At 39.8% G+C, this 24,952-nt stretch overlaps 1 protein-coding gene across 4 annotated transcripts in view; it reads right to left on the bottom strand.

The window, feature by feature from the left end:
• Positions 1-24,952, bottom strand: part of chd6 (chromodomain helicase DNA binding protein 6) — a 137,533-nt gene that overhangs the window by 80,270 nt on the left and 32,311 nt on the right. For all 4 annotated transcript variants that reach the window (XM_088337463.1, XM_088337464.1, XM_088337467.1 and 1 more), the window contains 14 exons: positions 23,117-23,266; positions 22,071-22,136; positions 21,940-22,004; positions 21,725-21,842; positions 14,345-14,431; positions 14,135-14,272; positions 11,550-11,671; positions 9,060-9,303; positions 7,335-7,511; positions 5,741-5,884; positions 5,531-5,629; positions 5,292-5,448; positions 4,315-4,525; positions 539-734 (listed from right to left, as the gene is read on the bottom strand). In XM_088337463.1, coding sequence (XP_088193589.1) covers positions 539-734; positions 4,315-4,525; positions 5,292-5,448; positions 5,531-5,629; positions 5,741-5,884; positions 7,335-7,511; positions 9,060-9,303; positions 11,550-11,671; positions 14,135-14,272; positions 14,345-14,431; positions 21,725-21,842; positions 21,940-22,004; positions 22,071-22,136; positions 23,117-23,266 — 1,974 coding nt within the window. The remainder of the gene's footprint in view (positions 1-538; positions 735-4,314; positions 4,526-5,291; positions 5,449-5,530; positions 5,630-5,740; positions 5,885-7,334; positions 7,512-9,059; positions 9,304-11,549; positions 11,672-14,134; positions 14,273-14,344; positions 14,432-21,724; positions 21,843-21,939; positions 22,005-22,070; positions 22,137-23,116; positions 23,267-24,952) is intronic.

Raw genomic sequence — 24,952 nt, 5'->3', positions numbered from 1 at the left:
CACAAGGACTCGCAAATTTTGACTCAATTTAATGAGATTGATTGCTCTGAAGCAAAGTGCATTCAATCTTAAGAGAATGTTTATCTTTTGCTTTTTGCTTTACTTATTTTAATTGGTGTATTTTGTATTTTGTCATTTTTGGCATTTAATCATTGTTTTGCATTTTCAGGGATTTTGTATTGTTGTTTGACTTTAAATCTGTTCAGAATGTAAAAATCAAATTGTTTTGTATTTTCCCCTAAATATTTGGTCGACCTGTGATTATTTAAATTTATAATTCATTCTATTTATATTCTATTGTTTTGCAGGCATGTAGGCGATGTTTTCACATACTTTTTAAAGAATTCTCTATTTCGTGGTCTATTGAGTCAAACTGCCAAGAAACAGTGCAATGCCAACAATTTCAAGCATTTTTGAGCACTTTCCTGACCTTGAAAACACAACACTTAACGTTAAGCACTTTCAAAGATTTAAAACACCCGTACAAACCCTGTCTAATGCTTGCTTTAAATTTACTGATGAAAGTTGAGTTGGTTACCTGCAGGTCATTCTGTGGGTTCCAGTCTGAGTCGAAAATTATGCAAGTGTCAGCAGCAGTCAAGTTGATTCCCAGGCCGCCCGCCCGCGTGCACAGCAGGAAGACAAAGCGGTCTGAGTCCGGCTTACAGAAGCGATCGATAGCCGCTTGACGCAGGTTACCACGTACTCGTCCGTCGATGCGCTCATACGTGTAACTAAATTCAAACACACACATAATTGCAAAGAAAATGTTCACCCAAGAATTAGTTTTATGTTTGTGAACCAAAGTGACGTCATGAGGTAGGTACCGAAATCCTGTATGGTCCACATACAGTATCATTTGGCAGGGATCATACACAAGGTTTCTCAAGCGCTTTCAAAGCCAATTTCCCAATTTCTCCAGTATCGTAAAAAGAAATCTGATGTGAATCATGTATTTTGCAGAGCCACTAATTTATCTAAAATTTACTTACTTTACTTATACTTACTTATTTACTTTAATCACGCCTGTGCATTTATTAAGACATGATTTTGAGATCTTAAGTAAATTGCAAATATATTTGTGGATCTGAATAATACGTGTGCACATATTTTTGAGACAAATATCTTCCCATACATGTTTCAGGTAAAAATGTTGTATATATTTAATATGTTGCTTACATTTTCAATTGCAGGAATTTCTTCCCATTACAATTTATCACCGGGAAACACTATCTTAGTTTTTACAAGTACAATAAAGATCCATAAATTATATGTAATCCATCCATCATCTTCTTCTCATCCGAGGTCGGGTCGCGGGGCCAGCAGCCATAGCAGTGAAGCCCAGACATCTTTATCCCAGTGACTTCATCCAACTCATCCAACACGATCCCGAGGCCAGCCTAGAGACATAGTCTCTCTAGCGTGTCCTTTGTCATCGCCAGGGCCTCCAGCTGGTGCGACATGCCCGGAGGAGGCGACCAGAAAGCGTCCTTATCAGATGCCTGAGCCATCTTAACTGGTTCCTCTCAATGCGGAGGATCAGCGGCTCTATACCGAGTCCCTCCCAGATGACTGAGCTTCTCACCCCATCTCTGAGGGAGAGCCAGTCACCCTGCGGAGGAACCTCATGTCAGTCGCTTGTATCTGGGATATTGTTCTTTCAGTCATAAGCCACAGTTAAAGACCATGGGTCAGGCTAGGTAGCTTTACCTTTGGGCTCAGCTCCTTCTTCACCACGAAAGACCGGTACAGAGTCCGCATGACCGTAGAGGTTGCACCGATCCGCCCTGATAAAATTAGTCAATATCGTTACTAAGGGCCAACCGAGTTTTTCAGGACTGATACTGATACCAATTGTTAGCATCAAACCCTAACCCTTTTACAGTAAATCAAATATCGCAACTAACATGACAAATTTTTCACTTAAATAAAAAACTAACAGTTCAGGAAATAAAATAAGGTTATGCCCGCCCATTCGTTGAGTGCAACAGATGAGGCTTGGAAAAGTTCAGCTAAAACTAAGCTCAGCGAAATACCAGGGCAATGCTGCGTCAAATGCGAAGCCATAGCGCCACTGACATGTGGCTTTCTTTTATGAAACTACTTACGATATTTTGCACCTCAACTCCTGTTACCTCTGTACCAAAGCATTGTTCAACTCATCCTCCTGTACTGCTCTACATGTTTTGCCACTATGCTCTGTTACGAACCAGACCAAACTCACTGGATCACATACAGCTGCTGGTAAAATTCTACAGCGCAACCATAGAGAACATCCTAATGTACTGCATCACGCCGTGGTACGCAGAAAACTCTGCAGCGGACAGGAAAGCCCTGCAGAGGATTATAAACACGGCCCAAAAACACGGAGGACATAGCAGCTCTAACCTCCCTCAGAAGAGCTAAACTCATTCTGAAAGACTCATCACACCCTGGCAACTATCTTTTCGAGCTGCTACCAGAGAGCTGACGGTTCTGATCCCACAAGGCCTGTACCATCAGACTGAAGGATGGCTTTTTCCCCAAAGCTATCAATACAATGAACTACAGTCGTGAAACAGTTTTAAAGTGCAATGTTTATTTTCTAAGTGCAGTTTTTATTTCAGATGTAGAGTACTATTTTAGACGCGAAAACTTTATATTTTTTCTATTTATGAGTCTTTATATCATATTTCTTTGCTAACTAGAGAGCAATCTCATTTAAGCAACATCTTGTGTATTGTTACCCAATGCAACTGAATGCATCTATACGCATCTGTTGCAGCCTGGTCATAGTGGAAGTGGGATTACCACTTGTGTGGCCCCTTCTCAAGTTTTCTTATTTTCCTGATGTTGAGGTTATTGAGTTTTTCTTGCCCATTTGTTGATTTCAGGTCAGGGGATAGTGTACTTGTACCGTATTTTCCGCACTATAGGGCGCACCGGGTTATAAAAATAGTTTTTGATCCTATATCTTCCATAGATAAGGCGCACCGGATTATAAGGCGCTACAATGGGAACGTCGACAAATCAGTCAGATGATTCAGTCCAACTGATTACCCCCTTAACATTCCCAAAGCTTGCAAAGAAGCAAATACGTGTCATAGACACGTGCGGATGCGGTGTCCGTACGATGTCACTCAAATGCATCATTTCAAATATCATTCGGAAGGTTAAAGTCTTGGTATTCAAGAAATGCCAAACATTTCTTAGTTTCTATTTTCCTTTTCGCTCGCAACTTTACTGTGCATATGACAATAAACACTTGGAATTGAGTTTAATTCACTCAACTCTTCACAGCAACATCAAGATCGTTCTAAAACAAGATACCGGGAAAATATAAAGCCGCATAGCTCACCTAAGTTCTCACGTTCAATAATGATACGCAATCATGGTCTTCTTACAACCGTGAGTGAAATAAATGCAGGAGAGTAAATTATTTGCAAATACAGACTAATAAAACATGTTTCTTTATGGTGTACTTTAGCAAGCTTGCTAAGCTTGCTACGCCATTGCTAAACTCGGCCAATTGCAGGGTTTGTTTTGGCCGTCTAGCCAATCCGAGGCTCCGAATAACTTCAGCCAATAGCGATCGATTTAACGGATGATTGACACATCTTTTTCGGCCAATTGCAGGGTTTGTTTTGGCCCTCTAGCCAATCCGAGGCTCTGAATAACTTCAGCCAATAGCGATCGATTCAACGGATGATTGATACATCTTTTTCGGCCAATTGCAGGGTTTGTTTTGGCGCTCTAGCCAATCCGAGGCTACGAATAACTTCAGCCAATAGTGATCGATTTAACGGATTATTGACACATCTTTTTCGGCGAATTGCAGGGTTTGTTTCGGTCCTCTAGCCTATTCGAGGCTCCAAATAACTTTAGCCAATAGTGATCGATTCAAATGATGATTGACACATTGGTTAGCCAATGAAACGCCGGTATATAAATCCCAGCATACACCGCGGACTACTCCACGTTCGGGGGAAAATCGAGTCGGCGGCTGTTGGGTAAGTTGCGAGACCTTGTGATTTAATGTTGATCCATAAATAAGACGCACTGTATTATAAGGCGCATGGTCAGCTTTTGAAAAAAATTAAGACTTTTAGGTGCGCCTTATAATGCGGAAAATACGGTAGTCTGTGCAGTCCCTCGAGAAATGTTGTGATTAAGAGCTATTCAAATAAATGTGACTTTACTTAATTTGACGTGACTAGCAATACAATTAAAATTAAGGTGATTCTGATTCTGAACCATTGCACTGGTCCAATGACTGCAGTGCTCATCTGATAGTAAGTGTCTAAGAAATAACATACATTTGCAGTGTACACTCACCGCCTCTGTATGAGGTAGTCCTCAAGGATGTCAAGGCAGCGGACCATCTGGGAGAAGACCAATACCTTGTGTCCGCCACTCAGTAGTTTGGGTAGCAGCTTGTCAATAAGCACTAGCTTGCCGGCGGCCTGGATCATAGCTTGCAGTTGAAAGTCTGACGCGTCCAGCGCGTAGCTCTTGCGAAAGCTCTCCAAAATTTTCTCCTCGGCCCCTAAGAAGACAACAAGCGCTAACAACAGTATAGAAGCAAAATAGTTTCCAAACTAGAGCAAAAAAATATTGTAATCCTTTGTTTCTCGCAGTTAATGAGGACTGAACTTTCTTCCCTTTTTTAGATTCAAACTAAGCATTGGGGGTGACAAACATTGGGGCAATGCACCCAGGTCTTAAAGAGTTTGAACCCCTTATTTGAGCAATCGTATGCCCCGGCGGCAGTGTTGTTGTGTGTGACATAAACTCGCACCAGCAGGAGTTCAATATAGTTTACTCGAGCCCACGGCCGCCCGTCCAAGTTATTTGGACATTGTTACTAAAGATAGAGCAGTGTTTCCTATACCATAAAGAAACTCTGGCCGTCTCTCTGGTGATCTCTCACTCGCGTTTGATTAATTGCTTCATTGGTTATGAGTGTTTTTGTTCGCTGAGCAAGAGAAGGGAAGGGTGGGGTGGCACTGCCACAGCAGCACATTTTGACAATGAGATTGTTGGAATCTGCAGCATTTGATTCTGTTTTCAATGTAAATTGTGGGGAGTAAATTGTGAAGTTATTTTTGCTGCTAATTTATTTTGACTTTTTTGCACGAATGGGACGTTTCAATAAAACAAGTACAAAAATGCAAAAAAACAAACGAAATGCCCAAAAATTGAGATACCTGTTTTCGAAATAGCAACGACAATTGTTCGCAACATACTTTGTATGAAAAAAATAAACGGAAAGTCAAGTCAAAAACTTCTACTCGCTAAACTTCAGACCTCACCAGTGATCAAGTAAGGATGGTTGCAGCACTTGCGCAGTTCCATCATGGTGTTGATGAGGTTGGGCATATTGTGCTGATTGGCTCCTTTGGCTAGAAAGGAGAAGTTCTTCTCCAAGATGGCCCGGTAGTACTTCTTTTGCATGTTGGTCAGCTCCACCTGTAAAATTATGGACGAGAGCATGAGCAAATAATGGCCGCATGGGTAAAAAAGAAGATCAGTTAAAACAATCCAATAGCACCTCAATGATAGTCTCTTCTTTTGGGGCCAGATTCTTTTCCACATCATCCTTCAGCCGCCTCAACATCATGGGCTTTAAAATAGCCTGAAGTTTTTTGACCTATGTGTATAAAATGAAATAAAATTCAGGGGACTAAGTAATAAATAATTTAATCTTTTTTCTTTTTCACATAATAGTGGTAGACACAACATGATGTTTAGAAGGCCTTACCTGCTCCTCAGTTTTAAGGTCGCCAAACTCTTCAAGAAAAGCGTTCTCTGAGGGGAACTGCAGTGGCTCCAGGAAGTTGAGAAGGCTGAACAACTCTTCCACTGAATTTTGCAGCGGCGTTCCCGTGAGTAGAACCTTGTGCTCCTGCCCCAAGCAGCGAGAAATTTAGACCAGCAGGATCAGTTCCATAAAGCAGATTCACTAATAATCCGAATATCTGTCTCAATTTGTAGCTTGTGTCCATAACAAACAAATCATACCGGCTAGTGGAGTAACGGAATACATGTAACGGTGTTATGTAATTAGGATACAAAAAAATGTAGAAAAAAATTGTAGTCCGTTACAGTTAGAGAAAAACGACCGAATTACAGGTATACAAAGATCCCACGTTTTTTTAGGTTTATGGGGACCAAAACCGTCCAAGAAAAGTGTTGCACCTCTTTACTTTTTGGCGGCCTTCATTAGGGCGAACTTGCGTACTTAACCAAATGAGAGGGAGAACAAATTGAAACTCATTATGTATATGAAATCAGTTTAAATTTTTTTTATGGCTGGGCCTGCCGAGAAAGAGAGGGCGAGAGCAGGAAAGAAAGAGAGAGAAAGGAGAGGGAGAGAGAAAGAGAGAGAGAGAGAGAACGAAGGGCTTAGCAGATGCATCGTTAATAACGAAGAGAGTAGAACACAATTTCTTCTCAGCGAGATGCTGCCTAATGAAGAGCAGGTGTCCGGTCACAGTACAGTATAAAAGACGCTAGAATATAAATTGGCCAATCGGCAAGGGAGATCTTAAATCAAGAAGTGCTGGCTGATCGGCGTGTATCTTATCTGCCCACGCTCCCCCGCAGACGAGAGTTATTTTGCATTTGTCTGGGTTTTTTTTTTTTTTTTTTTTTTTTAAATTGAATGGCAAATGGCTTGAATAGAGGCTACCCGAAACATTCTTCAATGGTGCGGGAAGCATCCGTTGTTGTTTTATAGTCAATCTTTTTTTTTTTATAATTTTTTTTCCCCAAAAAAATGGAGCGAACCAGCAATAACTGAAGCGCGAGGTAGCGAGGGGCCTGCCGAACGGGAATGAGAGAAAGTGAGAGAAAGATGCATTATTTTGGTGGCATGATAAAGGCGCAGTACACAAACTCTTCTCAGCAAGATGCAGAAAACGCAGTGCAGGTGTCTAGTCACAATACAGTATAAAAGACGCTATGACATGAATTGGCCAATTGGCATCGGTGATCTCAAGTTGATCGGTGTGAATTTTGGCTACTCTGCCCCCCAGTCACCCTTCTCGCGCAGTAAACCGGCACAACAAGAGTGATTTTGTGCGAGCCCGGCAGGAAACATTGTTTTTTTTTTGTTTTTTTAATTGAATGACTAATTGTCTTGAATCTTGGCTGGCGGAAACGTTCTCAATGGTACGGAAAAGCATTTGTTTTTTTATTTATGTATTTTTTTCACGCGAAAAAGTGAACCGTCGATAACTGAAGCCTGAAGTAGCAAGGGTTCTGTACAATCAACTTTTTAAAACTATTTAGGGGCAATTTGTACAGGGCACACCAACTAACAGCATGCATGTGGCCGCTAACTTTGGACTTACCAAGTTCATGAGTTTGAGTCCCTCCAACAGCTTGCAGTTCCTGTTTTTGAGGCGGTGAGCCTCATCAATGACCACACAGCGCCAGTGCAGTTTCTTTAGCTCGGGGCAGTCAGCCATCACCATCTCGAAGGTGGTGATAAGCCCGTGAAACTTAAGAATGCTTTGCACAGAGTTGCCCTACAATAGTAAAATGGGAGTAAAATGAGCATATGAACTCCATGCTATTGTCACCAGTAAAAAAATCTTTAAAGTTGTGCTCTAGCCTTTACGCAATGAAAAAAAAGAAAATAAAAAAATAAAAAGATTCAACAGCATTTGATGGACAATATAATATTCCTCACAACAATACAGACTAAAGAATGACCGATGTGGGGTTTTCAGGGCCGATACTGGTTATTTAGTATTAAGGGTGCAAACATGAAATTCCTAAAAATGTAAAAAGAAACAAAGATTATCTGTCATAAACTCAAATAAAACTTAGCTATAGCTCTCTGAAATCTTTTGCAGTAAATAAATTAGAATGTCAACAACTAACATGAATAATCTTTATCTTAAACTACAAACTAACTGTGCAGCAAGTTTTATAAATTATTTTATTATTTTAATGAATTGGCATATGTACTTTTGGAAAGGTTGCACAGCCCACAAACGTCAGTTATTTTTACAACTCTACATCAGATTTCCATTTTTCAAAAAGTATTTATTTTTTATAAATAATACTAAAATTTTGTGGATTTATTTAGTTGTTTGCAAAATGCAGAAGGGTATTTAATAACGCTTTTTTACTTGAAATACAGTGTTGGCAAAACGATTTGCTTCAATTATTTGCAAATTATTTGAATGTAACACAAGATTTTTCAGAAACCTACAACCAAAGAAAAAGAGAATATTTTTCACGTAAATGTGAACAGACTCCTGTAACATTTGACAACACAACAGAAGCAAAGAATGTCAAGTTGTTTTAAACCCAAGGTCAAGAAGAAAGAAACATGCAAAAACTTACTTAGAGTTATGTACAAGGTTCATCCACCAGTTCAACAGCGGTGACGATATATTCTATTGCCCCCCCCGCCACCTCTCTAGTCCTGCTCCCCCTCTATCCTGGCTGGTTCAACAGTTTTTGTTGTTTTTTTTCCTCTTATACTTTAAACTTTAAAAACGGTGTGCATGGGGTACATACAAATCTGATGCGGGGTATCCTGAGAGGCCGGGCGAAAGGGGATATTTTTTACTTGATCTAGCCTAATCTAAATTAAGACGAGTGTCTGCTTTGGACATAGTTAAGCGTCGAACACAGCAATAACTCAACGTGGATAAAGTTAATAAGGATGTTTGCATCTGTTCTAAGGTGAGTCAACATAGTATTGCATCAATGTTTCCCACTGTGACACTTGCCATAGCGCTCTTCACAGAACGTTGAATATTTTTCCGGGTGAATAAAGGGGGAGGGGATTAGCTATAGGTCAATTGACCACAGCTTAAGGTAACATTAATCATCACATTGATTTACTCAAGAATAAGAAGTCTTCATTATAAGCCAGCGGTTATGTTATGTTAGGTTGGGTTATGTCTGTACTGCAGGTGTTTTTTTTGTTCCTGTTTAATTTAGATGGTTGTATTTATTATTCATTAAAGATGAAAATAATTTCTTCATCAACAAAAATGTGTCTGTTTAAGGTTATCATTTTATGTATTTTAGTAAGCAGAGTGAAAGAAGAAACAGACCTGTGCATCACGATGGAACATCTCATACTGCTGGATCATCTGGCGGCTGATTTGCGAGCCATGGTACACAATGACATTCATGTGCGTCCATGTACGAAACTCGCGTTCCCAGTTGGTGATAGTGGAAAGCGGTGCAATTATCAGGAAGGGCCCACGGATGCCCATGCTGAATATCTCGTACAGGAAGGTGATGGACTGTATGGTCTTGCCCAAGCCCATCTCGTCTGCCAGAATGCAGTTCTTCCTAGTGCGGGTCAGTATGAAATAAGAATTCGTTAACAAGAATCTGAATTTGGGCATGCTTTGCTTGGAATGTGCATGCAAACGTGTAACTGTCGCGTATGTCAATCAGTTTGTTCTGTATATCGTTCTTATACGAGTCGTACAACTTTTTCATGGCCAAAATTAATCACTTTTTTCAGGATTATCAAACACCATTTTCCAAAATCTCCGGTACCATTACAATAAAAAAACGGTGTAAATCATGTATTTTGCAGTCACAAATGTATCTCTGATTTACATATGCGATTTTCAATCTTGCTTGGGCTTTATCAAGACATATGTTTGTAGATCTTGAGTAAATCGCAAATATTTGTTTTATAGAAAAATCCATTCCTAAATTAGAGTTGGGTAAAAAAATACAACTTACATATTCAGTAGTAGTAGGTTTATTCTGTTAGAATTTACCACTGAAGAACGCTACCTTAATTTTTTGCATGGCTGACAATAAATGTCCATAATTGATACAAAATCCTTGCACTTGCACAAATCATAGGTGTAGCATGAACCTATACTCTTGGGTGTGACCAATAGGGGGCAATGACTCTGCATGGGACAATGCCGTACACATTAGTGCCAGCTGCAGTTAATTGCGAGGAAAGAAGAAATTATATGGCAAAGCAAAGCTACCAGAGAGAAGTGTTGCGTCATTTTTAAGCAGATTTGTTGAGAAACATGGCAACATTTTTAAGCATTTTTAAGCAAATTGTTGAAAATCAACAATTTATGCATTTTCAAGGAATGGAAGCACCCATACAAACCCTGATATGTGCATGTACAATATATTTTGATCTGTGTGCGTCTGTAGTAGGGATGTCCTGATTCTGATCATGCGATGTAAAATCCGACCGAATCACATGACTGATCAGTTTAGACCAAAGCTGATTGGACCAAACTAATTTAAAGCTAAATCTAAAAACACATGTATAATATATTATTGTTTAATGTTATGAGCATGGTTTTATATTGATAGATTTTAAGTATCTGTCTTTTTTACATTTAGTGAAGGCACAATTGGGCTGCACGTTTTTGGGGGAAAAAAGCTAATGGTATTTTTCAAACCAGTATTTCAATTCTAATGGGATTTTCGATTTTAGAAGAAAAAAACTCTGTTCTAGGTTTTTTTTTGTGAGTACTTAAACCTTGGATGCATGACTTACCACTACATACACAAAAATAAATGCTACTTATGGTATCATGTCATGAACCTGTCTTATGAGGAAATACCTAAAACATGACTATATTTCAACTTATTTTATATTTAAATATTTTGAAGAATAACAACCCATAGGGGTCATTTTGACCCACTTATGCATCCAAGGGTTAATAGTGACTCGGCCGTCAGACTGTTGAGAAGCAAAGACGTGTCTGTATGATGTCCTCAGTCAATAGTCCTTTGAAGTCTCCAAATGGCCAATTTTGGAAATTCCTAGACATACCCTTAAAAAGGTGTAAAATACATATGTGAAGTTTTTCAGATCGTGATCAACTTTGACCTGCGACCAGGTAAGGCTTAATGCTATTGTACTTGATGTTTTCCAGCTAACATGACCATGCTACACTCATCTGTAGGCATGTGATTGCAAAAAACAATTCAGGCGGGAATAAAAATGTCTGTGTGTTCAGCTAAGATTATTCATTGTTAAAAGCATTTTCAGTGATTATTTCAAGGGGACAAAGTTACCTTTCAAAAGAGACAATAACCGTCCAGATCACCAAAAAGTTCAACAACAGCATTCAATTAACGTGGTTAAGGGATCCGCACACTCACCCATCCACGTCTTGGATTAGGATTTTATGTGAATTTTACCAAATTGTTAATTGGGTTAAATTTAGGTAATCACTGCCATCTTCTGGGGAGCTTTGTTAGGGTTGCTGTCTATAAATCATTGGGAGAAAAAAACACTACTTCACTTCGCAGTATGGATTACATTTCGGTTAATTGTGGAGCACGAATGCACACTCATTCGCACTGGCACACAGACAAGCCATCCCACCCTGGCTTCATGCTGTGCTGTCCTGCACAAGCAATCTTGTGTTTTTAGAGACATGCAAGGTCAAAAGTTACACGTAAATATTAGGAGTCGAGATTACTTGAAGTTGCTAGAAAAGTGGAATAAGGTGCTAGGTAAAGAATTATCTCAATAAAATTCCCCCAGTTTAATGAGTGCAAGGGTCTTTGTGTAAGCGTTTCTGTATCTGTGTTTTTACCTGTTGTACCAGTTGAAGAGCAACCAGTTCATACCCTCTAGCTGATACTCCCTTAGCTGGTTTCCATTGCGGTAATCTTGTGAGCACTCCAACTTCTCCCATTTTTCAGGGGGGGGACGCTCCTGAGCACAGACAACACACACATTTGCAATTCAAAGTATTACTAAGTGTTCAAAGTACAATCAGAAAATTGTCAGGGTTCTTACACCGTTTTCAGGGACAAATTCAGCTATCTTTTAAGGACTTTCAAAGCGTGTGCTTTTCTCAAGACATGAATTTTAGGTATTGAATAAATCACAAATATTGATCGGAAAAATAGCTGTGTAAATATGAGACAATATGAGACACTAGGATATGATAGATTTTGGGCAAACGTGAGTAAAAGGTCAAATGTACCGTATTTTCCGGACTTTAATTTTCAGTTTTTTTTTTTTTTTTCATAATTTGGCGAAAGGTGCAACTTATACACCGGTGAGACGTATATTTGAAATTATTATTATTATAGTACATTTTTATTATTGTTAAGTCAAGTCAAGTCATCTTTATTTGTATAGCCCTAAATCACAAAGAGTCTCAAAGGGCTTCACAGATTATTACACTATATTACACAGACTATTTTTCAGCCGACGAGAAGAGTAGGTTATTCATATGCTATGGAGTAGAAGTGAGTTTTAAGTTTAGATTTAAACATTTCCACTGAGGTTGCAGATCGGATCTCATGGGGAAGAGCATTCCACAGCACCGGTGCCCGGATGGAGAACGCTCTCGAACCAGCAGAACACTTCTTTGCTCTTGGGATCACCAGAAGACCGGCACTCTCAGATCGTAGGCTTCGGACCGGGACATAGGGGCAAATACTGTATATCACTTCACATGTTAATTTCACAACTGACGACAAGAGGGTGCTCTGGGCCTGTGTTGATAATTTAACCTTGCCCTGTTGTGTTGGAATTTTTTCCAAGTGGAAAGAGGAAGTGAAGCAGCCTATTGTCTTGGAGGGATGGTTCACAGGAGAAAGTACACCAAAGATGAATATTTCATTGGATTTTGTGATTTGGAGTGAAGTTGATAGTTTGCTCTTTACACTAGAGTTAACTGGATAACTCTTAAAATTTTATGTCGTTACTGACAACCATGTCTAAGATATACACATACGTGTAACATGAATATACAGTTTTCTCCAATTTATTTTGATTTTAAATTGCCTTTCAAGATGACATGTCTGTTTTGGTGTAGGATTTAATCAAATAATTTTCCCTAAAAATCCAACTTATACTCAGAGTTTGACATACATATATATATATATATATATATATATATATATATATATATATTTATTTTAAATTTTATTATTATTATTATTATTATCCTTTTTAATTATGACTTTTTGGGCTGATGCAACTTATATTCTGGTGAGACTTATAGTCCGGAAAATACGTAACTTACATTTCTTACCAATGTGAAAGACTAACTTAATTTTGTGCAAGGCCCATTACAAATGTCTACAATTGATACGTAATCCTTGCACTAATACACATTACGTAATGCCCTGCATAGGTATAATAATAATTTCCTTTGTATTGTCATTCTTTGTAACAATGTACACAGAACGAAATGTCGATACACCTGACCCGTTGTAGCGAGTCGATGCAGCCGCAGCCAACAGAGGGCGCCGCCATTATACCAATTAGGTATGTCTCGGCCGAGGCGCGAACCAGCGACCTCCCAGTCTCAAAGCGGGCACACTACCATCTAGGCTACTGAGCTGGTGGTGTATGCATCTGTCCTCTTGGGCGTGACCCATAGGTGGGGCGATGACGCTTCATATGACAAACTAATGCCAGCCGCCGTTGATCAAAAGGGAAAAAGAAATGCAATGGCAAAGCGAAGCCCCCAGGGAGCAGTGTCGGCGTAATTTTTAAGCATACTTGTTGAAAAGCATTTACAAGCATTCACCAAAAATCCAGCACTTTTCAATCCTTGAAAACAACATTAAAATTCAAGTATTATCAAGGATATGTCAAGGATATCAAGCACCAGTATTAACCCTGAATTGTAATTTTGTGTACTACGCGGCTGCTTATTTGTCTTTTTGCATGTGATAAGAAAGGAGATTGAAGACGGTGTCAAAATGGAACCTCTTTTAAAAAAAAATTGCAAACAAGACTTTTGTCTAAAGTTTGTGTGTCCTCCAATTTCACATTTCTGTTAGCTGCTAGCTGGACATTGGCTAATCTTTACATGCTAACACGACAGAGCTGATTATCTACAGTCCAGCAGTTTTAATTTGTAAACACGTACTTTTTATGTGACATTTAATTGGTTCCCAAATAGATTGGCTGATTCTAAGTCACGGGTCAGCATCCCCAAATGTTGAAAGAACCATATTGGACCAACCTGTCTGATATTACATGAGCCAATTCGTTAAAATTCAAAAAAATAACTAGATTTGATGTCAGGTTTGAGATGATGATGATTCAGTTGCCACACTTGGGATTGATGTTGCCCTCCGTTGTTTGAAGCGACGCTCACAGACTTTGTGTGATTGCTCAGACCCGTGGAAGCTAACAGGGAATATTGCTCACCACATGTCGCAGGTTTAGCGGCTGCTTTTGAATCTCCTCAAACTCTTTGATTTTCTCTGGGTCCAAGTCCTCTTGTAGCTCCCAAGTGGCTTCTTCATAGGAAAGGCTGCACCATTTCACCAAGTAGTGTGTGACCTCCTGAGCACAAACAATTACAGCATATGTTTGCATGCGTGAGTTGGGATCATGTCTCTTCAGAGCGTCACAAACCTCTCCTGTCTCTGTGTCATTGGTAACTGCTACCTCAAGCACCCTGTCCACCTCCAAGTAGTCGGGATTGAATAAATCTTCGTCGGGCTGGAGCAGTCACAACATTGAAGAGAGAGAAAGATAGGGGGAGAGAGAGATCTAATCAACAAAGACATGGTTCCTACAGCTTAAGGGCAGTTAAATTTGAGACTTTTTAAGAGCATTTTAAATGCCTCTTGAAATCAATTTTAAGACCAAGTCGATAAAAAAAAGGCACAATCTAATGAAACAAAACAAAAAACAACAACACATGAACTAGAAGCAACCTTAAACAAATGTTGTTTTTTTAAATCACATTTTTGTCCAGTTAAAAACTTTCCATCTGAAAGACATAGCACCCAAGTTTTAAACACGCAAAACAACGAAAGAGATGTTTGCAGAACTTCAAATCCTCAGTCAAAACTGGCAGATGATGATTAATTCCAAAGAACCCTCCTGCTACAATTATGAAACATTTTTATCGCGATGCATGAAAAATGACTTTTTGGTCCAGTGTAAAACCTTTTGGAAAAACAACACTGATATATTAATGAAAAAAACAATGTTGTACTCTGTGGATATTGGACAATCGAAAAATATTACTAAATCTTTGTGTTGTTTTTAGGACTTTTGAAAATTTGATTTATTATAGTTTAATGCCAATTGAGGCTCTTTTATAATGTTGAATTCAATGCCTCCCAAAACTTTAAAAGGATCTGCGGGAAGCATACAAAGACCACTGCGGTAATAGGTAAAAGGCTTTTTTTGAGAAAAATAGCAAACTTTCTGAACTTTGGGAGCATTGCTTCTTTTCATTATTTTATGGTTATAGTAAAGAAAGACTTAAACGACATTTCAATGTGCTGAACCAAACTGCCTAAATGTTGGGGCTGAGTTTGTTCGAATGAAAAGGATATCCTTGTTCCATAAAGCAATCTAAGTAATAACACTTTTTTAACATTTAAATTATTCATTTTGAGATATTTTCAAATTGGGAGAGCTGGTGTCAGCCAATTTTTGCCATTTTGACTCATTCTTGAAGGCCTACAGAAAATTTAGTTCTGTAGCTATATAGGCATAGATAATATCAAAAGAAAACTGGCATCTTTCTTTAGAAAAAAAGGTAGTTTCTGGATTTTGCCATTGTTTAGCAAACAACAGTTAAACATTGCCAAGTTTTCTAAAAATACTCGTTTCACGGAAAAACTGCTTTTTGTGAAATGATGCATTTCAAACTTTCACTTAGGTGTTTTTATTTCTCCATTTGTGATAAGTCATCATGGCTAACGCGTGCCCTTGTGCAACCACGTTCTTGTGGATGTATGCAAAACGTTATTGCAATGGTACTTCATCATCATCTTTTCTTGAAAGGAATAAGCTCTGTTGAATAGTTAACAGCTTATCATTTTTTGTCCCTTTTTTGTGACTCTCACCACTCTGCCTCACTACGACTACTTGCCATACTGGGCCGCCTACACCCACTCATTCAGCGAATACAGGAAGAAAGACTGGGACGTTGAGCTACCTTGATTTGTGGACAAAGATCTGATTAAAGCCAGTCATGCCATCGCATGGTGATTTATCATACTAAAATAATTCCCAGAGACTTGATAGTTAATAACGATGACCAGCACCAAACCCTTTATAACACTTTTAAAAAATAAAACAACAAAAAAGTATTTTTATGTTTTGGCACCAATGTTCCCTCTAATTTTCCACGGGTCTGAGCGTTCACACAAAGTTGGTGAGCAACGCTTGAAACAACAGTGAGCAACCATAATCCCAAGTGTGGCAAGATAGTTAATTATCAAACATGTCCAAAACTTGACATCAAGTTACATTTTGCGGCAATGCAAAATTATTTTTCTCTTTTGAATGAATTGACTCATGTACTATTGCACAAGATATCCCCTCATCTCTCATCAGCTGCATCGCTTATCCTCAGTAGGGTCGCGGGGGTGCTGGAGCCCATCCCAGCAATCATCGGGCAGTGGGCAGGGGACACCCTGAACTGGTTGCCAGCCAATTGCAGGGCACACAGGGACAGACAACTCACTCACTCAGTCACACCTAGGGACAATTTGGACCGGCCAATTCACCTGAAATACATGTCTTTGGAATGTGGGAGGAAACCGGAGTGCCCGGAGGAAACCCACGCAAGCACGGGGAGAACATACAAACTCCGCACAGTAAGGCCGGGAGCTGGATTTGAACCCACGCAGGAGGTTCCCACAACCTCTGAACTGTGCCGCACACGCGCTAACCACTGCATTTCTTTTTTTTTCCTGATATTATTTTGTCGCATAATATTAACATTTTGGGGGGCTTATTTAGTCGGTTGTAAGATACATAACTGTACTTAATCACATTTTTTAGTGGAAGTACAATGTTGGCAACAAGATTGACTTGATATCATTGAAAATTATTTGAATGCAACACAAACTTTTTCTTCTTTTTTCCGGGTTTTATTTTCTACTTTTTTTTTAATTCCTTCAAAAAAATCTCATTGTGTTTATTTTTTCCGAGCTGTTACTTTTTTCTTTTTGTTCTCTATTTACTTTTTTCCTACATTTCTTTCTTTTCTTTTTTCTGGCTTTTTTCTAAATTTTTCTTTCTTTTTTTCTCTTCCTTTTGTTTCTTTTTTTCTCAGCTTTTCACTACTTTTTCATTTTGGTATTTTTTTCTTTTCTGTTCTATTCCCTCCTTCCTTTAAGTCATTTTGTGCATAATTTTATATAATATTTGGTCATGTTGGGATTAAAGAAGCAAAACAACCCGAAGAGCCGTTTAGGACCCGAAAGAGCCGGTTCCTTTTAGTGAGCCGAGCCGAAGAAGCCGGTTCCCCGACAAACTCTACTAACTTCACTCAACTTCGTTCTCCTTCGACTCGACTTCAAAATACCGCATTTAGGACACGTCAGGGGAACCCGTGTATTTTTACCTTCATGCACTGTAACTTTGACTTAAGTCGCTTCTTAATTAGTAATTTTGAGCCCTCATTTTTGTGCGCTGGCTAGATTTTCCTGTGCGCTGAGAATGGGTGAGCAGTGCGCAATTGCGCACGCGCGCAGCTTAGAGGGAACACTGTTTGGCACTCAGGGACAATGCTTCTGAAAATGTATTTATACATTATAGCAAAAAATAAGTGTCCTTAGAAAGTTGATTTTCCTTCTCTATTAAGTATGCATTAATGCCTAACTGAGTTTAAAGAGCCTTTATATAAAAAAAATCCACAGCACTTATCTGCTATTGTCTTTTAGCAAAGCTGTTCCTGGACAGGAAACACATTATGGCGAAGGAAAGAGGGGATAGTAGAGTTTTTTGTTATTGTAGCATAAAAATTAATAAAAAGAAAAGTCCCGTTTTAAGTACAGTAAATGTCAACCCAAACCTCGAAAAAGATGGAAAAAAGATGTTTATTCGACTCTGCCGCTTTATCACTTTTGCTGCTGCTGGACCTTAGTGCTGCTTTCGACACAGTGGACCATAATATCTTACTAGAACGGTTGGAAAAATGGATTGGTCTCCCAGGAAACGTCCTCTTATGGTTCAGATCCTACCTCTCAGATAGGACGCATTGTGTTAAATATGACGAAATGACATCTGAGCCCTTTAGTGTTACCTGTGGTGTTCTGCAGGGTTCAGTGCTTGGCCCCCTTCTCTTCAGCATTTACATGCTTCGATTTGGTGATATTATTCACAAGTATAATATCAGTTTCCATTGCTACGCAGATGACACTCAACTATATCTCCTGATGGAGGAATCTGCCACACTAAACTGCAAATTTGGAGGCCTGCCTCACTGAGATAAAAGAGTGGATGTCACTCAATTTCTTGCGTCTTATCTCTGAAAAGACCGAAATGTTAGTTATTGGTCCATCTAAATGCCGTGATTTATTCTCTAAAACTGCTGTGAACATTGACAAATGTCACATCACACAGAGTGACTCACTTAAAAATTTAGGTGTCACATTTGACCCAGATCTGTACTTTTAAACACATGTGAAGAAAATTACTAGAACCTCTTTCTTCCATCTTCGTAACATTGCTAAAATTCTTCCTATACTGTCTCATTCGGATGCGGAGATTATAATCATGCGTTTGTTACCTCCCGTCTCGATTACTGTAATGCACTACTGTCCGGTCTTCCGATGACCAGACTCAAGAGTCTTCAGCTGGTACAAAATGCCGCAGCGAGTCTTTTAACTAGGACAAAAAAGTCCGATCACATCACCCCAATTTTGGCTAACCTGCATTGGCTCCCTGTTAGCCTAAGATGTGATTTCAAGGTTCTCTTATTACTATACAAAATCATACATGGACTTTCCCCCTCATATCTTTCAGATCTGATTTCCCCCTATGTTCCGGCCCGAAGCCTTCGTTCTGAGAGCGCCGGTCTTCTGGTGATCCCAAGAGCCAAGAAGTATTCCGCTGGTTCGAGAGCGTTCTCCATCCGGGCACCGGTGTTGTGGAATGCTCTTTCTCCTGAGATCCGATCTGCAACCTCAGTGGAAATGTTTAAATCTAAGCTTAAAACTCACTTCTACTCTATAGCATATGAATAACCTAAACTGCTCCTGTGTAATAACCTGTGAAGCCCCTCTGAGACTCTTTTTGATTAAGGGCTGTACAAATAAAAATGACTTGACTTAACTTGACTAACTTTGTGAAATAGCTGCAATCATGACTTTAAGCCAGGAGACGGCGACAGACAGGAACGAACTTTCAAATTCCGGACGACACTTTTAACATTTGAGGAGCACAACTAATGAAATGGCCAAAAAGAGAGAGATGTCTGGTTTTGTTTCACTTATGCTGTGGCTTCTTTAGATTTATCTGTGGCTTTATTGTCATCATATGAAATTACTGAACATGCCAAAGCCAAGCTCCAACATTTCGGTGAAAGTTTGGCGGCTACAAGAAGGAAAATAATAAAATCTTTTTAAAAGACTTCTGGTTGTGCCATGCCCTTAGAAAATGCTGAGATTAGCAAGCATTTGCATGCACTTTGTTTATGTGTTGCGTTATACTTTGAAGGTATGTTAAAACATTACCATAGCGACCAGAGCATGTTGCATTGTGTATTGGGGTTCAAAATAATGTTGCTCATGTGATAAATAGTTGTTGGTTTGACATTTTGAGGACACCCCAAATAAAGTTGCACCTGATTTAGGTTCATTATCATTATTATTAATATCATTATTATAATCATTATTGTTGTAGAGTGAATGTGGTTCACCTATGCCTATTTGGTTTGCGCCTGGAACTTTAGTACGAGGGTTTTTGGTCCTGTTATATTTAGATATGAGAAGTTTCCACCTGCAAATGGTTGAATGGATGTTGCTGACAAAACTTGAGTAGATAAGTATGCATGCATTATTGCCATCAAAGGAAACCATTCAGATTACCACAATTTTATATACATATATATATATATATATATATATATATACCTGTATAGGGCAGCACGGCGGCGCAGTGGTTAGCGCATGTGCGGCACAGTTCTAAGGTCTTGGGAACCTCCTGTGTGGGTTCAAATCCAGCTACCGGATTTCCTGTGCGGAGTTTGTATGTTCTCCCCGTGCTTGCGTGGGTTTCCTCCGGGCACTCCGGTTTCCTCCCACATTCCAAAGACATGCATTTCAGGTGGATTGGCCGGTCCAAATTGTCCCTAGGTGTGAATGAGTGAGTTGTCTGTCCCTGTGTGCCCTGCGATTGGCTGGCAACCAGTTCAGGGTGTCCCCTGCCCACTGCCCGATGATTTCTGGGATGGGCTCCAGCACCCCCGCGACCCTACTGAGGATAAGCGGTGCAGCTAATGAGATGAGATGAGATATATATATATATATATATATATATATATATATATATATATATATATCAGAGCCATATCCCCCTAGTGGGAGGAGGCTAGATTCAAGAACACATTATCATTTCTGACTCTTTCGCTCAACCCAACTGATGTGTTGGGAGTCATTAGGTGACCAAACCCCCCCAATTCCAACCCCTAATGCCGAGCACCAAGCAGGGAGGCAATGGGTACCAATGTTGTAAGTCTTAGGTATGACTCGGCCGAGGCTTGAACCAGCAACCTCCCAGTCTCGGGGCGGGCGCCCTACCCCCAAGCCCACCACAATTACTATACAGAAAATACCAGTTTTTAATGTCAAGCTTGTCATTTTATTTAGCTTTTATCAGCTACATTCTAGATTCCTAGTGGTCACGTGTTTACACCAAGAGTCGGCAATCCGCGGCTCCTGAGCCGGATGTGGAGTATATTTTCTCAAAATGTTTACAAATTGACTGCTGCATTCCTAATTTCAACACAGAAGTCACATTAAACGGGTAAGAGCACAATGCTATCATGAGGACTTTTTAGTAAAAAAGTAGGCGTCTTTATTAAGTGATTTCTAATATGTCAGTATATTTTTTTTATGTTATTATGTTTTGTACAGGCCCAAGGATGGCTGCTTTGAGAATCAAAAGAGAGAGAGAAGATGGTGCTGCTGTGTTTTACCTATGCTCTGACTTGCTTGTCATTTGCACTTAAATCAAACTTAAACTGCATTAATGTGATTTATTATTCTTTACCTTGTAGCAAGGCTGCTGTTTTACTTCTAAAAATGCATGCTAGATTTTAATGCACTCTTTTTGTTGCCCGGATATGGGACACGTTAAGCATGTTCCATTTTTCATTTATTTTTTATTTTTTTAATCCTTAAAATGAAAAAAAATCAAAAATTTATATTGTTTTTCTTTACATTTTTTAAAGAAATGAAACATATCGTAATTATTTAATTTTGAAATGACTTTAAATTTGAGGAGGTATCCTACAATAAAGCAGTCACGTAGTGCATCATCCTCTACAAGATACGTTACATTAAACTTACTTACTTTCACACCTATTAGGCGCAATGTTTTAAAGTACGCACTCTCCTTGGAACGAATTATTTTTTTTGTTGGCTAATATGGCGCACTGGCCTATTGGACGCGAGTCTCACGCGACCGCCTTTAATACCACAAGAAGTGTGTGTATCAACAAAAAAAGCACTGGGAACTAAACTGAGTTTAATTGGGGTTTATTAAGTAATTAGCACAGAGTAAAACGTCAAAATGAGACAAAATTGAAAAAAAAAAAGACCAACCAGTTTGCCCTTGAACTTTTCATCCTCCGTCTCGGACATGAAAAGTTGCGCCATAGATAGCTTAATTTAACGAGTCACTTTCTGTGCCGTGTGTAGGGGTACAGAAAAGGTTGCCGACCACTGGTATAATCTAGCAATTTTTGTAATGCTGTTAAACTGTTTTCAGCGGCTGACTTTTCAAATCAAACTCAGCGGGTTGAAAATTGCTGGTGGTTACCTCACTGAAGAGGTGCTTCATCTGCGCCCGTTTGGTCCTGAAGCGCTTGATCTTTTGGTGAATTCTGGGATCTTTCTCCAGCTCACCCAGTGTGGCCCACTTGCAATGTAAGTAGGAACTGGGACACAATCGAAGAGGATGAATGTTGAGATAGAAGGAAAAAAACAAAACAAAAATAGACCTCTGCAAATTTAAACGCAGTTGAATTGACTCACAAGTTGCGGTACTTCACAAAAAACTCTTCTGTTTCTTCTGTTTGTACCTCGCATGATGATGATGTCTGCAGAGGAAGCCCAAAATTGTTAATAAGAATAACACAAATCACATTAGACAAAAGACCATATACCTCCTTCTTGACTGTTCGCACGGAGAGAATTTTCTCAATTATGTTTGCTTCGTCTTCTGGCGGTTCCTGCATAGACGAATGTTTTTAATATAGAGATACGGCACTTTGTCATATTTGCTTGGATGTGAATATTTCCTTAATTTGTTTATATGATTGACAGACGAAGCATCAAACGGAATTTTGGGGAAGGGTCTCTTATAAGTCTTTGGCGTCAAACAGTCTAAACTTTTTCTTATTTGAGGTGTTCTGTTCAATTTGTGATGTGCATTTGTTGCAACATGATTTAAAAGAAAAAAAATAAACAAGAAAAAAACTAGTAAGTAGAAAGTCGACATTTTTCTGTAAAACCTTTTCTATTTCAAATGAATACCTCTTAAGGCATGGTCACACAGCCTTTGACGGGCGTATCGAGGCTAAATCACGGCCAGAAATGTCTGCCCGTGAAGCAGACGCTGTTGGACGCTTTGAGATCGCGATACAGACGAGATACACCAGTGCTTTACACGCGGTAAGAAATTCACACGCGGTTGGCCGCGCAAAAAAGTTTTGCGCTGCTCAAAACTTTAGACCACGGGTAACCACGGGCGGCACACGTGGTACACACGAGGTAAAGACACGGTACGAACGTGCTAGGACGTGCTACGGCCGCGGCCAAGACGTGATTACACGCGGGTAGGACGCGAAATTTTAGCGGGTAATCGTGGGTGGAGCACGGTCATAGCACGTTTGTTCTGCGCCTGTATCGCGGTGTTATCACGTGCATTAGCGTGTGTACTGCGTGTAAGCACGGTCAAACGCGATGCAGCCACGGTTACCTGCAATGAGGACGCGGAACAGTCGCCGGCGTCTGTTTCGCGGGCATACCACGGGTAAACAGCGGGTTTAGCCAATTTTGCACATTTTCCACCGCGTCTGCTTCACGGGCAGAAACTTCTGGCCGTGATTCAGCTGCGATACGCCCGTGAAAGGCTGTGTGACCATGCCTTTACTAACCTCTTAAATTTTTTCTCCTAAATTCAAACTTAGTGTAGGAAGGTTTCCTTTACCTCAGCTTGCCAGGCCAATGCCGTTGCATTGAGCGCCGCAATGCGTCCTGCCCCAAGGACAGCAATGGTCTCACCGTCGTCATCCACTACCTTCAGGTCCAAATCCTCATTGTACTTCCTGCGCTTCACTTGACGGCCCGAACGTCGCTTCTGAATTTGAAGACACACGTTGCATTCTTGTTTAGTCTTACAATTGTGTATGCACACTATGTTAGCTCATTCAGAGTCATAACGTATAAATACGTTTTCAGAAGCACTGTCCCAGAGTGACAAAACATAAAAATAGTATTCTAAAGGCATTGACTCTTCTGTTTAGAAAGTATCAAGCCTCAGGAAACTATATCAGTATGATTAATCACGACTACAGGGCAAGGAGTGGCTTTGATCAGATGTTTGTCAAAACACTTTTTTTGCGTCGTTTTGTTTCCTGTGTCCACCGTAGAGGTCAAATCAAGCCTAAAAAATTCAGCCCGACCAGACCCAAGTCGCCGGTATACAAACCCAAACCCGACCGAATGGATTATTTGATAAACAAGCCCAAAATAAGCTTTGATTCAGCGCCAAAGTAAACAAGAAGCTTTACTCCGGCAGTGCGTATTTCAGCGCCGAACTGTGCATTTCGACTGAACTACGCAGCTTGGGCTTTACTTTGGGACCAAGTCCCTAAAATGTGTGCACTGCAAGTGCAGATCTTAAATGAACGGTTTGGTGCCAAGTGTGCATCTTGGTGACGTGCAGCGAACAAAAGTGAAACTGAACAAAATGGCACAAAAAAGAAAATCAAATTCTGCTGCAAATAGATTCAGCCAAAAAGCAGAAGGAAAGTTTGTAAAGATTGTAAACTATTGGAAAAAAGCAGAAATGACGTTTGTCGCGAGGGATTACTTGAGTTATTATTTCTGGCCGAGTTTGGGTCGGGTTCGTGTCCAAGTTCTTAACTCTAGTGCACCGTATGACACAGTATGGCAGTGTCAGTGGCCCATATGCGGTGAGAAAAAAAAATATAAGTACAGACAGTTTAACTAGCCAAAGCTTTATTGTTTCTAAAAAAGATGAGAAAGTCCCTTCGTCATCGATAGGGCAGAGAGATAAGCCGTTTCATCATGTACGTCCGTGATCAGGATGACGACCCGAATCATGGGATCACGACAACAGAAACATTTGGGGCTAAAGGGTTCTTGCCGAATTCATGCATAAGTTCAGTGTTTTTGCCAGAAAATGTTATTTTGCATGCAAAGGGCACTTGTTTTTATGGAAAGTATTGTTTGAATAGCGGAGGTATCACAAAGATATTTTTTAAAAAAAAAAGCGCAGAAGTGAAACTTACCAATGTTCAACTGCTGTTTACTACACAATGGTAAAAGCTAGGATTAAGGTGGTTCTGCAAAATCATATTGGCCACACAAAGTAATGAACTTCAGAACTTTGACCTCAGGGTGTACTCACTTTTGTTACTAGGGGTTTAGCTAGTAATGGCTATATTTTGAATTTTTCAAAGATCCTGTGTCACGACAGGCCCGTGTCCTACGAAATCTTCCTCCATTAACACTAGGACCCAGTGTGACAAGATGCTCTGTCAGTTGTTAGGGACTCAGAACCGTGGTGACGTTTGTAACTTTTTAACTTGTCCTTCCTTCAAGCACTGAATTACTAATACCAGCTTAGTCACTAGGTTTCCATGTAGGATTTGGCAAACGTGCCAAGTGATGCCTAAGAGGTGGCAGCACAGATGTCTTCAAGGGACACCCCCTTCAGGGCATCACAAGAAGTAACAACAGCCTTAGTCGAATGGCAAACCAACTATGAAGGCAGAGGCCAGAAGTGACACAAGACTGG

Source organism: Urocampus carinirostris, chromosome 6 (assembly GCF_059441175.1).
Source record: "Urocampus carinirostris isolate Australia breed hairy pipefish chromosome 6, RoL_Ucar_1.0, whole genome shotgun sequence".
Lineage (NCBI taxonomy): Eukaryota > Metazoa > Chordata > Actinopteri > Syngnathiformes > Syngnathidae > Urocampus > Urocampus carinirostris.
This window is presented reverse-complemented; position numbering and strand designations above follow the sequence as displayed.